The sequence below is a fragment of the Bombina bombina genome, unplaced genomic scaffold (assembly GCF_027579735.1).
Source record: "Bombina bombina isolate aBomBom1 unplaced genomic scaffold, aBomBom1.pri scaffold_421, whole genome shotgun sequence".
Lineage (NCBI taxonomy): Eukaryota > Metazoa > Chordata > Amphibia > Anura > Bombinatoridae > Bombina > Bombina bombina.
In genome coordinates, this window is record NW_026510719.1 from 20,778 (window position 1) to 35,651 (window position 14,874).

General features: G+C 35.5%; 1 protein-coding gene across 1 annotated transcript in view; it reads right to left on the minus strand.

The window, feature by feature from the left end:
* LOC128643342 (SANT and BTB domain regulator of class switch recombination-like) overlaps window positions 1-14,874 on the minus strand; it is a 91,182-nt gene that overhangs the window by 18,522 nt on the left and 57,786 nt on the right. The window contains exon 8 of the mRNA XM_053696273.1: window positions 3,020-3,180. Within this exon, the coding sequence (XP_053552248.1) occupies window positions 3,020-3,180 (161 nt within the window). The remainder of the gene's footprint in view (window positions 1-3,019; window positions 3,181-14,874) is intronic.

Below are 14,874 nucleotides of genomic sequence, written 5' to 3' on the forward strand. Positions count from 1 at the left end.
TAAGAGAAAAAACAACATATAAAGCAAAATTGATCAAATTCCTTAAATGACAGTTTCAGGAATGGGAAAAAATGCCAATGAACAAGCTTCTAGCAACCAGAAGCAAAGAAAAAATGAGACTTAAATAATGTGGAGACAAAAGCGACGCCCATATTTTTTAGCGCCAAATAAGACGCCCACATTATTTGGCGCCTAAATGCTTTTTGGCGCCAAAAATGACGCCACATCCGGAACGCCGACATCTTTGGCGCAACAGAACGTAAAAAATGACGCAACTTCCGGCGACACGTATGACGCCGGAAACAGAAAAGATTTTTTGCGCCAAAAAAGTCTGCGCCAAGAATGACGCAATAAAATGAAGCATTTTCAGCCCCCGCGAGCCTAACAGCCCACAGGGAAAAAAAGTCAAATTTTTAAGGTAAGAAAAATAATTGATTCAAGTGCATTATCCCAAATATGAAACTGACTGTCTGAAAATAAGGAATGTTGAACATCCTGAGTCAGGCAAATAAATGTTTGAATACATATATTTAGAACTTTATAAACAAAGTGCCCAACCATAGCTTAGAGTGTCACAGAAAATAAGACTTACTTACCCCAGGACACTCATCTACATGTTTGTAGAAAGCCAAACCAGTACTGAAACGAGAATCAGCAGAGGTAATGGTATATAAATAAGAGTATATCGTCAATCTGAAAAGGGAGGTAAGAGATGAATCTCTACGACCGATAACAGAGAACCTATGAAATAGACCCCGTAGAAGGAGATCACTGCATTCAAAATAGGCAATACTCTCCTCACATCCCTCTAACATTCACTGCACGCTGAGAGGAAAACCGGGCTCCAACCTGCTGCGGAGCGCATATCAACGTAGAATCTAGCACAAACTTACTTCACCATCTCCATAGGAGGCAAAGTTTGTAAAACTGAATTGTGGGTGTGGTGAGGGGTGTATTTATAGGCATTTTAAGGTTTGGGAAACTTTGCCCCTCCTGGTAGGAATGTATATCCCATACCTCACTAGCTCATGGACTCTTGCTAATTACATGAAAGAAATTGGTTGGCTCCTTAGCTTAGATGTCTTCTTTTCAAATAAAGATAGCAAGAGAACAAAGAAAAATTGATAAAAGGAGTAGAATTTTCTTAAAATTGCATGCTCTATCTGAATCACGAAAGCAACATTTTGGGTTCAGTGACCCTTTAAGGCATCCTGCAATACTCTTTTTAGCCACTGATGCAGAGAGCCACTCTGTGGCCCTATCTGCATCGGCCATTGATGGTGACAATCATTAGTGGGTGAGAGCCATAGCAGGGAGGCGGGTGGGCGGCCCATCAATGATAATATCCATATCCTGTCACACTGAAGTGCGCGCGTGAGGGGGCGGAGATGCGCGGGGGTGGGGGTTTGGGCGTACGCATCACATTTACATTAATAACTCTAAAAATGTATGGGAAGGAGGGTAGGGTATTGAGAGGGGGCAGCTACACTACAGAAAATTTTTATCTATACAAAAAAACACTTTTTTTTAGCAAACTGGATGCTGGCAGACAGCTGCTAGTACACAAGATGGCGGCAAATAGGTAGTGGGCGGAGGGTTAGAGAGCTGTATGGGGGGGGGGGGAATCAGGGAGGTTGGGGGCTAAGGGGAGATCCAACACTGCAGAATCAATATATAAAACTTTTTTTTTTTTTTAAAAAAAAAGCTTTTTATTTTAGTACTGGCAGCCATTATGCCAGTACTTAAGATGGTGGTGACAATTGTGAAGTGTGGGGGGGGGGGGGGGGGAGAGAGCTGTTTGAGGTGGGTCAGGGAGGGATCAGTGGGTGGAATGTGTTAGGTGGGAGACTGATCTCTACACTAAAGCTAACGATTTTTTTATTTGATCACATTTGGTGGTGAAATGGTGGCATGAAATATACCAAAATGGGCCTAGATCAATACTTTGTGTTGTCTACTAAAAAAAATATATACATGTGAAGGGTTATTCAGGGATTCCTGGCAGATATCAGTGTTACAATGCAACTATGACTAATTTTGAAAAAAACTAATGGTTTGGAAATAGCAAAGTGCTACTTGTACTTATTGCCCTATAACTTGCAAAAAAAAAAAAAGCAAAGAACATGTAAACACTCTGTATTTCTAAACTCGGGACAAAATTTAGAAACTATTTAGCATGGGTGTTTTTTGGTGGTTGTAGATGTGTAACAGATTTTTGGGGGCAAAGTTAGAAAAAGTGTGTTTTTCCATTTTTTCATCATATTTTATAAAAAAAAAAAATTATAGTAACTTATATGATATGATGAAAATAATGGTATCTTTAGAAAGTCCGTTTAATGGCGCTAAAAATGGTATATAATATGTGTGGGTACAGTAAATGAGTAAGAGGAAAATTACAGCTAAACACAAACACGCAGAAATGTAAAAATAGCCCTGGTCCTTAAGGGTAAAAAATTTGAAAAATGGTCTGGTCACTAAGGGGTTAAAGGGACATTAAACCCATTTTTTTTCTTTCATGATTCAGATAGAGAATACAATTTAACACAACATTCTAATTTACTTCTGTTATCTAATTTGCTTCATTATTTTGATATCTTGTGTTGAAGAAATAGCAATGCACATGGGTGAGCCAATCCCACTAGGCATCCATGTGCAACCACTAATTATCACCTACTAAGCCTATCTAGATATGCTTTTCAGCAAAGGATTTCAAGAGAATGAAGCACATTAGATAATAGAAGTAAAATTAGAAAGTTGTTTAAAATTGCATGCTCTTTTTACACATAACATAGATTCATGGAAACCGAACAGTATGATGTTACCAGCATATTTCTATTAGTGTCTCCTTGGGCACTTTTGTTATAAGTCCCCCATTGCTGCTATAGAGGATTCTCTAAGGTCTATATTACATAAGTTTAATTATTTGACTTTAATATAAAAAAAAAAAAAAAACACGATTAAAGAAAATATCTTTTAAATGTATTATAAGATGCTGGTCTAGAAAATATCATTTTCTTACCTTTTAAACTTATCTTTTCTATCCTTCACATCATCTGCCTCATTGTGGGTGAAAAGGTCAGCAATTCGTGTTAGGAGATTTGCATTGATGCAGTTCATGTTGCAAGGTGTGGCGACAATGGCACTCATGTTTTTGTGGCAGTAAGTTATACATTCTTCTACCTGTGGAAACAAAGAGAGTTTATATTATAATCTTTACCAACGTGTTGTCTTTATTTAAAGTGACATGAATACAGACAGCAGTGACGTTTCGGGTCAACCTGACCCATAATCAATTAGAACATGATTAAGGGTCAGGATGACCCGAAACGTCGCTGCTGTCTGTATTCATGCCACTTTAAATAAAGACAACACTTTGGTGAAGATTTGGTGCTGATGTCCCTCTTTGGTTTGTTTCTAATATATATGAGAGGAGCTGCAGGACCCTCTGACGTGCGTGCACCTAATGAGAAAATTGACTGAGTTAACCTATTTGTGCTGGACCCTCTGTTGTGTAATATATATATATTTTGTTGCAATTACAAATGTTTAGGCATTCTCATGATTATTTCTTTTGTTTGTATTGGTATGACACAAAAAAGTGGAGAGAGAAAAAAAAAGCCAAATCTGACACATTCCATGCAAAACTCCAAAAATGGAGTGGACACAATTATTGCCAAGTTTGTGATGCTTCTGTAATTTGTAGTTAAACTCATCTGTATCAATTAACAGGTGCTGACAATATATAAAACACACCGGCAACCAGTTAAAATGGTGAAAAATTGACTCAACCTTTCTGTTGTGTGTCGTTGTGTGTCTTTGTGTGCCACACTGAGCATGGAGAAGAGAAAGAGCAGCAAAAAATTGTCTGTGGATTTGAGAACAAATATTGTGGAAAAGCATGGACAATCTCAAGGTTTCTCTTACTCTTACACGCTTTCTCACACTCTCTAACACACACTCATACTCACTCACTCTCTCACCCTCTCTCTCACTAACAAGTGAATTCTTGAGAACACAAAGAAATTGTTCATAAGATAGCTTATTCAAAGCTAGAAAAACCAGACTAGGCAAACATGGGTATAGTAATACTTTTATCAAAAAAGCTACAAAAAGAGCCATAAACACATTTAATAGGCAGTAGTGGTAAGCTACAGAATAACAAAAAATCTAAAGGATTTACTAAGCCCAAGTCATCATGTGAAAAAGAGGAAAAACAACAAATAAGACCTCTTGTGGCTCTTATCCATGTGGATCGTGTTTAGCCTGTAAACATATTGAAAATAACCATATCCATTTGTGACAGATTTGGGAAAAAACATAATATCCCCACATACATCAGCTGTAATACAACAGGTGTCATTTATGTAGTAAGATGCAATTGTCCCAAGGTAAATGTAGGAATGACAACACGTAAATTGTGTACCAGACTACAGGAACATATATACGTAATATTAAAAACTAAGCGAAAGACCTTGAAAAAGGTAAAACAATTACGTCATTAGCCTACCATTTCTACAGGTACCATTCTGCCAATGTGGATGAACTACAATGTTGGGATATACAGAAAGTCAGCCTGGGTATAAGAGGTGGTGACATGGAGACAATATTACTCCAAAATTAAAGCAGATGTATATACTTATTAAATTCAAACCAACCAAATGGGTTGAATGAACATAACAATTACTTCTCTTATTTATAAAAACTCTAGTTTAAATTGGAAATATGACATTACAGAACAGTACGTCAATTGCAATAAGGAAGAACAACATGATGTATAATGAGAAGAAGAAATGATAAGCCTTATAGGTTCAACTCCATTACTATACATACTGGGTATAAAAACTAAAATGAATTCCTATAAACGGTAAAAATATTTAAACTGAATAGATAAAAATAACAATCATAAGGAAAATACCTGTCCATATTTGTACAAAGTTACTGGTCTATAACTAACAAGAGTTATAGTAATAATTCCTAAGATCTGGTATAATCTTTAAATTTAATTCCACTTTTTAGACATTAAACTACAAGGCAGAAAATACACTTGCCATTTAACTTATAGGCTATTACAAACTGCCAGAATATAAGAAAGGAGATTTTAATAGAAGCACTATTATATTTTTAGTATAATAAGCACTTTCCTTTAAAAATTGGGTAACATCACAATCACCTGAATTCACTAAATTACTAGAATGAATTCAAAGTAATTATTACTATTAAGTCACTTACAGTCTGGAGTCATGAGACAATCTATATTTCAAACATGTTCACAGAACTGTAACAATGTTCACAAATATTAATCATTATTATTATCTATCAAATCACACTTTTATTATGATGTTGGTAAACACAAGTTAAACAATATACTGTTTCTCAAACCTTTTCTTATTCTTCACTCCAATTATGTGTATTAATGGCAATTTATTGATTTAGGTATATCTTGAATTGTGTTCAGTTATGGTAATTATATAATTATAGGGACTTACCAGAACAACACACTAGCCGTGCAGTTATAGTAACAGCAGTAGGGATAAGAGTATATATATATATACATACATACACACACACACACATATATATATACACACACAGTATATATAAAATATAATATTAATTACTTCATTGTAACATATACAGACAATTGGAAACAAGAGAGTGGTAGCATAAGTTACTACGTGGGTTATGATTTGCTATTGAAAGAAAGAATCCTAATGATCTGACACATCACAAGAGATAGGAGTAGTCAGAAATCATATAAATACCCGCTAAAGCGGCGCCACCGCACTCTTTGAAAAAGCTGGTCGCGGCAAAACATATCAAGGGACGGTGGGGAGTACTAATGGGCTCTCCAAGTGTTTTTAAATAGCAAGCAACCGCTAGGCTTAAGATTTGAATTAGTAATAGCTACGTACCGTTAGCACTACTTCGAACTATAGAGTATATTTTGCTCATCATAATTGATTTGAACAATGGTGTAGCAAATAACTTATACTTTCACTAATATAGTGAATTTATTTCTGTGCCTGATTTAACTTGGTAATTACAGATACCGAGGTGGAAATAGGTTATGACCATTCTTAAAGTGAATGTCAATTTTGATGCTAAAGTGCCCGTTTTTTAAAAATTCGATTAAAAACAGGGGCACTTTAATTCATCAAAATTTACATTTCACTCCTGTTGTGAAAAAAAAAATGACCTTTTAATCTTCACAGCAGTTCCAGCTTCCTCCACCCGTCACAAAGCCTCTTCCTGGGTCTAAAATGAGGAATCCGGCTTCCTCCAATAACAGTGTTGAATCAGACACTGATTCCCCCGGGGGGGAAGCCGTGATTGGAGGATGACCTATCCATCATTTCTGACATCAGAAATGGCTTGCAATGACCGGAGGAAGCTGGAGCTGCTGTGAAGATTAAAAGGTAATTTTTTTTTCACAACAGGAGTGAAATGTAAATTTTGATGAATTAAAGTGCCCCTGTTTTTAATCGAATTTTTAAAAACCGGGCACTTTAGCATCAAAATTGACATTCACTTTAATATGAATATTCAAATTGCTGCTTAAGGCTACGGTGTATGTATTATTCAACCTATATTTATCACTGACCTATATCAATCACACACATGATTTAGAATGAGCGAATCACTGATATAAGTTGAATCATCGAGCACAGCATTGTATTGTCTTTTGATAGCGAACATTAACAGCAATACAAGTCAAAAATAACTTTAGACTTTAAATTTGATAGCTGTGTTAAACTGTAAGTCAAATACTGATAATACTTTACTCATTACTGACGGATAAAATCCATCCTTTGATTTATAATAAGTAAATCACTGGCTATCATGGTGTCCCTTATAACGGCAGTGTGTTACTCCTTGCAAGCTAATATTAGCAGTAATGTGAGCCAATTTGAATATAGCTAGAAAGAGCATGGATTACAATCTACATCCATCCTAGGCCTGTCCAAGAGGAATAATCCTTTTCCACCCTCCCCTTGTCCAAATACTTTCAATTAAAGTGAATGTAAATTTTGATGCTAAAGTGCCCGGTTTTTAAAAATTCGATTAAAAACAGGGGAACTTTAATTCATCAAAGCTTACATTTCACTCGTGTTGTGAAAAAATACTTACCTCCGGTCGTCGCAAGCCATTTCTGATGTCAGAAATGATGGATAGGTCATCCTCCAATCACGTCTTCTCCCCCGGGGGAATCAGTGTCCGATTCAATGCCGTGATTGGAGGAAGTCAGATTCCTCATTTTAGACCCAGGAAGAGGCTTTGCTATGGGTGGAGGAAGCTGGAGCTGCTGTAAAGATTTTTTTCACAACAGGAGTGAAATGTAAATTATGATGAATTAAAGTGCCCCTGGTTTTAATCACATTTTTAAAAAACGGGCACTTTAGCATCAAAATTTACATTCACTTTAATGTTCCAGCTTAGTTGCTTTATGGTTTTAATGTTTCCATTGTTTTAATTGACACAATAAAAGTTACATTTTAACCTATCTCCATTTTTGTAACATTGTTTGAGCTTAAGCCTTTAGAGCAGTGCTTTCCAAACTGTGTGTCGGGACACACTAGTGTGTCGGCAGCAGTGTGTAGGTGTGTCCCTGCTTCAGCACAATTTTTTTTAAATTTAATTTTTACAAATTTTTTTTTTTTTGGTTTCTGACTTTCCGCCTGCCTGCTACGTATATCACATGTTTGACACAAGATTGATACCTAGTGGGTCACAGATCATCTTAACCAATTGGAGCAGCTCAGTGGGAATTGAAACTATTCCCATTGGCGGCTTTGGCGGCACATTGGCTCCTGACTGCACGTGTAGTCTCCTTAATTGGCTTGTGACTGCATTTGTAGTCATTGAGTGGGACAGCAGGGTGTTTGCAGTGCGGGCAGTAGTCAGTAGGGCTCACGGAGCTCTGAGGGCGGCAGCTTAAATGCTGAGCTGAAGTCAGTGGGGTTTTTTTTGCAGCTAGCTCCCAGTAGTGCATTGCTACTCCTGCTCTTGATATATGATAGGAAGTGGAAGCTTTAGAAATGCTTGATGATGAAATGCGAGTGTCTTTATGTAATATTCCCCCAAATATTCAGAAATTGTGTTCATCCCATCAACCTCATAAATCCCATTAAAATAGTAAGTAGCTATTGGTGTTATTAAACTTTTTTTAATTCTTGCACATACATACTGTTATTTGTAAATACATATTATTATTATTATATAATTTATGTATGTGTCCTTATATTTTAAAACAAGTTAGTTTAACCTCCTTTTTGCTAGTACAACTGAATTAATTACCGTGTCGCGATATGATGTAGGTTTAAAAAGTGTGTCACCAACATGAAAAGTTTGGAAAGCTCTGCTTTAGAGAAATTGAGTGCTAATATACGTACATTGAGATCAGTCTTGTACTGATAACCCAGTTCATATTTGAATCAGTACATAGCACTTGGAACCTATTACTATATTACAAAAATATATTTTGAATTTGTAAATATATAAGTATATAAGGGTATTTCCATACCTATTAAAGCTGTAGTGCCATTAGTTGTTTCTTTTTCACAATGCTTGAGCATTACATACACCTTTGGTATGAGTTTAATTCATTTGAAGCTTGCTATTAAGACCAACTTTCAATTACATAATTCCATTCAAAATGCCAAAGATCACAGAATTTGGCAGACATAAAATCATAGTTTTGGATCAGCAAAGGCCACTCTCAAATGGAAATCAGCAAACAAACTGGATACTCAAGATGCGGTATGCAAGCCGTTTTAAAATTTAAAGAATCAGGAGATGTCAAGGTAAAAAAAGCACTGGAAGACCAAGAAAACTTTCAAAATCTAAAGAGTTTTTTTATTTAAGAGACCACAAGTCCAGCAAGACCTGGATCAGCATCTGGCAGCTTCATCGGGATGCCAAGTTGACCCTTCTACAGTCTGAAGAAGCTTGATCAGGAATGTTCTTTGTAGAAGGGTAACAGCCAACCCACTTTTTCAAAAGGGGAACAGGGTAAAAAGGCTAAGATATGCTAAAGCTCGCAAAGATTGTAAAGAAGATCAGTGGAAAATAGTATTATGGAGTGACGGAATCCAAGTTTGAAATTTTAGGGTCCATTGTCCACAATATGTGGGAAGAAGTGTTGGAGAGAAATGGAAGAATGAGTGCTTGCAGCCTTCAGTGAAACATGGTAGAGGGTCTGTCTTGGTTTGGGGCTGCATTTCTTCCAGTGGTGTTGACGATATTGTCCGAATTAAAGGGATCATGAATGCTGAAAAGTACAGACAGGTTTTGATTCATCATGCCATTCCTTCTGGAAAGTGCCTATTTGGGAGTGGTTTTATTTTTCAGCATGAAAATTATCCCAAGCACACTGCTGATGCTGTTAAATCATACTTGGCAAGAAAAACAGCTGATAAAACACTGACAGTCATGGACTGGCCTCCACAGAGTCCAGACCTGAATATTATAGAGGCAGTACGGGATCACCTGGACAGAGAATGAAATAAAAGACAACCTAAATCTAAAGAAGAACTATGGGAAGTGCTGAAAGAAGCCTGGTATAATATACCAGAAGATTACTTATGAAAACTTCAGGACAGTCTACCCAAAAGATGTGCTTAGTGCGAAGGGAGGTCACACTTTTGCCTGAAGAAGCCATTTTGTTCTGAAAATTTTAAAAAAAAAGTTGTACATATTTTCTATATTTTCTGTTTGTATCTTAATAAAGAAGCAAAAAATAAATAAGGATGGTCATTAAAATTTTGCTAAAACAACAAATCTAATGGTGGCCTAAGACTTTTGCACAGGTGTGTGTGTGTATATATATATATATATATATATATATATATATATATATATATATATATATATATATACTCAAACCACTGCACTCCCTTTCTGTGCAAATCCACAGGTGCAGGCGCTCAGTCCATAGAAATAGACACACTGTATAGTATGGGTGTGATGTTTCGGAGTATTACCTCCTTCCTCAGATGTCTGAGGAGGAAGGTAATACTCCGAAATGTCACACCTTGTGGGATTAAAAGATATCCCTTATTTAAATACCGGTGAGTGCCTGCTTCTTTTTGTTTTGTATGCTTTGCCTGCTGCAGCACCCCGGTCAAAGATTTGTGAGTGCCATACTCTGCCTGGAATTTATTTATATATATATATATATATATATATATATATATATATATATATATATATATATATATATATATATATATATATATATATATATATATATATATATTTATATATATGTGAAAAAACATTGGATATATATAGAAATATGTATTTATGAATAAATAGACCATATTCCTGTATGTGAAGATTGAAATGTGAAATATTCATATTTTCATGTCTGGTTAGTGCACTTGAGAATATGCAATCGGGTTTGCGTGTGAGTAGGGTGTTTTTTTTCCACTTTTTTGCTCCATTGACTTCTAGGGGGGAATAATTTAATGCGTTTGCATTATTCTAATTTCGTCTTGGGTTAGCGAGTGAGCAAATATAGTTTACTTTCAACTTGTAATATGAGTGCTACCTGAAGCGTGCCAACTTCTAGCAGAGTTAACGCTCAAGCAGGCTCTATATTTATTAACATAAACCTCAATAATAAAAAAAAAATCATGGGATTGGTAAATGGATCAGATTCTATATGCTACCTTGTAATAAGCAGCTGAACAAGTGTAAAGCAGTATGAGTTATGCAGAAGCATTAATTTTATGATTTTGTTTAAAAAGTGTGTTATTAGTAACTTAATTATCATTGAAATATGTGCACAGCATATTGTACATCTCCTAAATAAACCATTAAGGAAAATGTCTCAAGATATTTCATACAGGTTCTGAGCTGTATTATGACATCATTGTCACAGTAAACAAGCGCTCATTTCAATGTTACTACAATGACATCATAATGACTTCTCAATGAGTCCATTTTTACAGTAACACAATACACACTAGTTGATCATTTTGCTTCTTACTACTTGGAAGAAAGCAGCGTTTACTGTGGCTCAAGTCATAAACAGATATTTTGCTCAGCCCATTCACTGCACAGGATGTTTCAGATATTTGCTTTGGTGTTTATCACCCTATATGTACTTCAGTGTCTGCTCCTTGTATCAGGTAAGTTAAGAAACATCACCACATGGGACCATAAGAGTTTATACATTTAACTTCAAGAACATCTAACAGTACAAAGACTTGATATTTCTATCTGTTTAAAGTTTTTGATGTAACTGAAGTCAGAGCTTTTCCTCAGCAGCATAAACCTTAGCTTAACAGGTCATACAGACTAACTTATGTACCCAAGCAGCCACGAGCACCACAAAGGTTATCACTGAATTCCGATTCTAGTTAGACTGGAGAGTTACCTGAAATATCCTTACACCCAATTTTCTCATGAAGAGAAATGTAAATACATTTTAAAAACAAATCTTGTGTGTGCTTAATTTAAATTTAAATTTTTCTATTATTCATAATTGGTAAAGGGCCAGACTACGAGTGGCACCTTAACAATCAGCATGAGCGACAAGGGTTTACCACAGCTATTTGTGTGCATTAGGTTTCTCGCTTGTATTACAAGTTGAAAGTTAACGAGATTGCTTGAGTGCAATTGAAATTAACGTGTGTTGGGTTAGCGTGACCTCAGAGCTCTGGTTAAATGTTTCGCAAAACTAAAACATACCAAAAATATATTACAAAATACAGTAACACTCATAATAACACCATTTAAATTAATAAAAAACAAAAACATCTCAGGTGTTAGAAAAAAAAAGCATACAAAGGGCTTTAGCATTGAGATACATAGATATACATGTCTACATGTCTAATATGTATATGTGTATATATACTACATAGTATAATACATATTTGAAAACGAGAGAAATCCCAATGTATCCTTCCTGGTAAAATATTTTATAAATAAATAAAAAAAATATTATATATATATATATATATATATATATACACACACACACATATATATATATATATATATATATATATATATACACATATATACACACACATATACATATATACACACATACACACATGGCTCAAAATTCAATTGCACTTGAGCAAACGGGTTTACCTTAAACTTGTAATAAGTGCGTTACTATCGTATCGCTTACGTGCAACAGTTAGAGTGCCACTTGTAATCTAGCCCTTTATGTGGATTTCATTACTTGTTTAATAGTTAAGTAATTATCACATAACATTTAAATTTAAAAATATGCTTAAGAGGGGAAGAGAAATCAACATATCAAATTCTCTAAAAAAAATAAAATATTCACATTTCAGTACAGTATATTCTGGGTTCTTCTGCCCATCTTCAGCTCTTAACACATTTTAACAATTTAAATAGTATATTATAATTACTTAAATATTAAACCCAGAATGAAATCCACATAAAAGCCACAGCAAGCATTCAAGCCTACTGGGATTTAGAATTTATTGACTGTCACAAGTAACCTTTTCTTGAATGCCAATTAATACATAGCAGGCTGTAGCTTAAACCATTTCACGGTTACACAAAGCTTTTCTGAACTAGAATTGTTTTTATCTAATATAACTGGCCATGTGAAACTAAACCACTTTAAAAGTGACATGATAGTATAGCCTCTGTACACAGCCACACACTGTGTGTGTGTGTGTGTGTGTGTATATATATATATATATATATATATATATATATCATAATTTATGTAAGAACTTACCTGATAAATTAATTTCTTTCATAGTGGCAAGAGTGCATGAGCTAGTGATGTATGGGATACATTCCTACCTGGAGGGGGCAAAGTTTCCCAAACCTCAAAATGCCTATAAATACACCTTCCACCTCACTCATACTTCAGTTTAACGTATAGCCAAGAAGTGAGGTGTAAAAATGGAGTAAAAAGCATACAAAAAAAAATAAAAAATAATGTGCTTTATACAAAAAATCATAAACACAAAAAAGGGTGGGTCTCATGGACTCTTGCCACTATGAAAGAAATGAATTTATCAGGTAAGTTCTTACATAAATTATGTTTTCTTTCATGTAAGTGGCAAGAGTCCATGAGCTAGTGACGTATGGGATATAATACCCAAGATGTTGAAGTCCACAAGTCACTAGAGATGGAGGGATAAAATAAAAACAGCTAATTCAGCTGAGAAATTAAATCCAAAAAAATAATTAAAGTTTTCTTAAAAATGTCAAGAAAACAGAATCAAACTGAGAAAACTGCCTGAGGAACCTTTCTACCAAAGGCTGCATCCGAAGAAGCAAACACATCAAAATGATAAAATTTTGTATATAAAGAAGACCAAGTTGCTGCTTTGCAAATTTGATCAACTGAAGCTTCATTCTTAAAAGCCCAAGAAGTGGCAACTGATCTAGTAGAATGAGCTGTAATTCTCTGAGGCGGAGACTGTCCCGCCTCCAAATAAGCTTTGTGAATCAAAAGTTTAAACCAAGATGCCAAAGAAATGGCAGAGGCTTTCTGACATTTCCTAGAGCCAGAAAAAAATAACAAATAGACTAGAAGACTTCCTGAAATCTTTAGTAGCCTCAACATAATATTTCAAAGCTCTTACCACATCCAAAGAATGTAAAGACCTTTCAAGAGTATTCTTAGGATTATGACATTAAGAAGGAACAACAATTTCCCTATTAATGTTGTTAGAATTCACAACTTTAGGCAAAAATGTAAATGAAGTCCTTTACGTTGATGGAAAATCAGATAAGGAGACTCACAAGAGAGAGCAGACAACTCAGAAACTCATCTAACAGAAGAGATAGCCAAAAGAAATAACACTTTCCAAAAAAGTAATTTAATATCCAAAGAATGCATAGGCTCAAAAAGGGAGGAGCCTGCAAATTTTTCAAAACCAAGTTTTTCCAAACTCCAAGGAGGAGAAATGGATGTAAAAACAGGTTTAATACGAATCAAAGCCTTAACAAAACAGTGAATATCAGGAAGTTTAGCAATCTTTCTATGAAATAAGACAGAAAGAGCAGAAATGTGTCCTTTCAAAGTATTTGCAGACAAACCCTTATCCAAACCCTCCTGAAGAAACTGTAAAATCCTAGGGATTCTGAAAGAATGCCAAGAATAATTATGAGAGGAACACCAAGAAATATAGGTTTTCCAAATCCGATGATACATTTTCCTGGAAACAGACTTACAAGCCTGTATCATAGTGCTAATCACTGAGTCAGAAAAACCTCTATGACTAAGCACTAAGCGTTCAATTTCCATGCCATCAAATTTAGAGATTTTAGATCCTGATGGAAAAACGGCTCTTGAGACAGAAGGTCTGGCCTTAAAGGAAGTGGCCAAGGTTGGCAACTGGACATCTTGACAAGGTCTGCATACCAAAACCTGAGAGGCCAAGCTGGAGCTATCAGAAACACATAAGATCGTTCCATTATGATCTTGGATATCACCTTTGAAAGAAGAACCAAAGGCGGAAAAATGTAAGCAGGTTGGTAAAACCAAGGAAATGCTAGAGAATTTACCATCTCCACCTGAGGATCCTTGTACCTGGAAAGATATCTTGAAAGCTTCTTGTTCAGATGCGAGGCCATCAAATCTATTTCTGGGGGACCCCACATCTGTACCAATTGAAAAAACACATCTGGATGGAGAGAACACTCTCCCGGATGTAAATCTGACGACTGAGATAATCCGGTTCCCAATTGTCTACTCCTGGAATATGAATTGCAGAAATTTGACAAGAGTTGGATTCCGCCCAAGAAAGTATCAGAGATACTTCGTTTATTGCTGAAGGACTGAGAGTCCCTCCTTGATGATTGACATATGCCACTGTAGTGATATTGTCATTCTGGAATTGAATATAAAGTTTTCTCTTCAATAGAGGC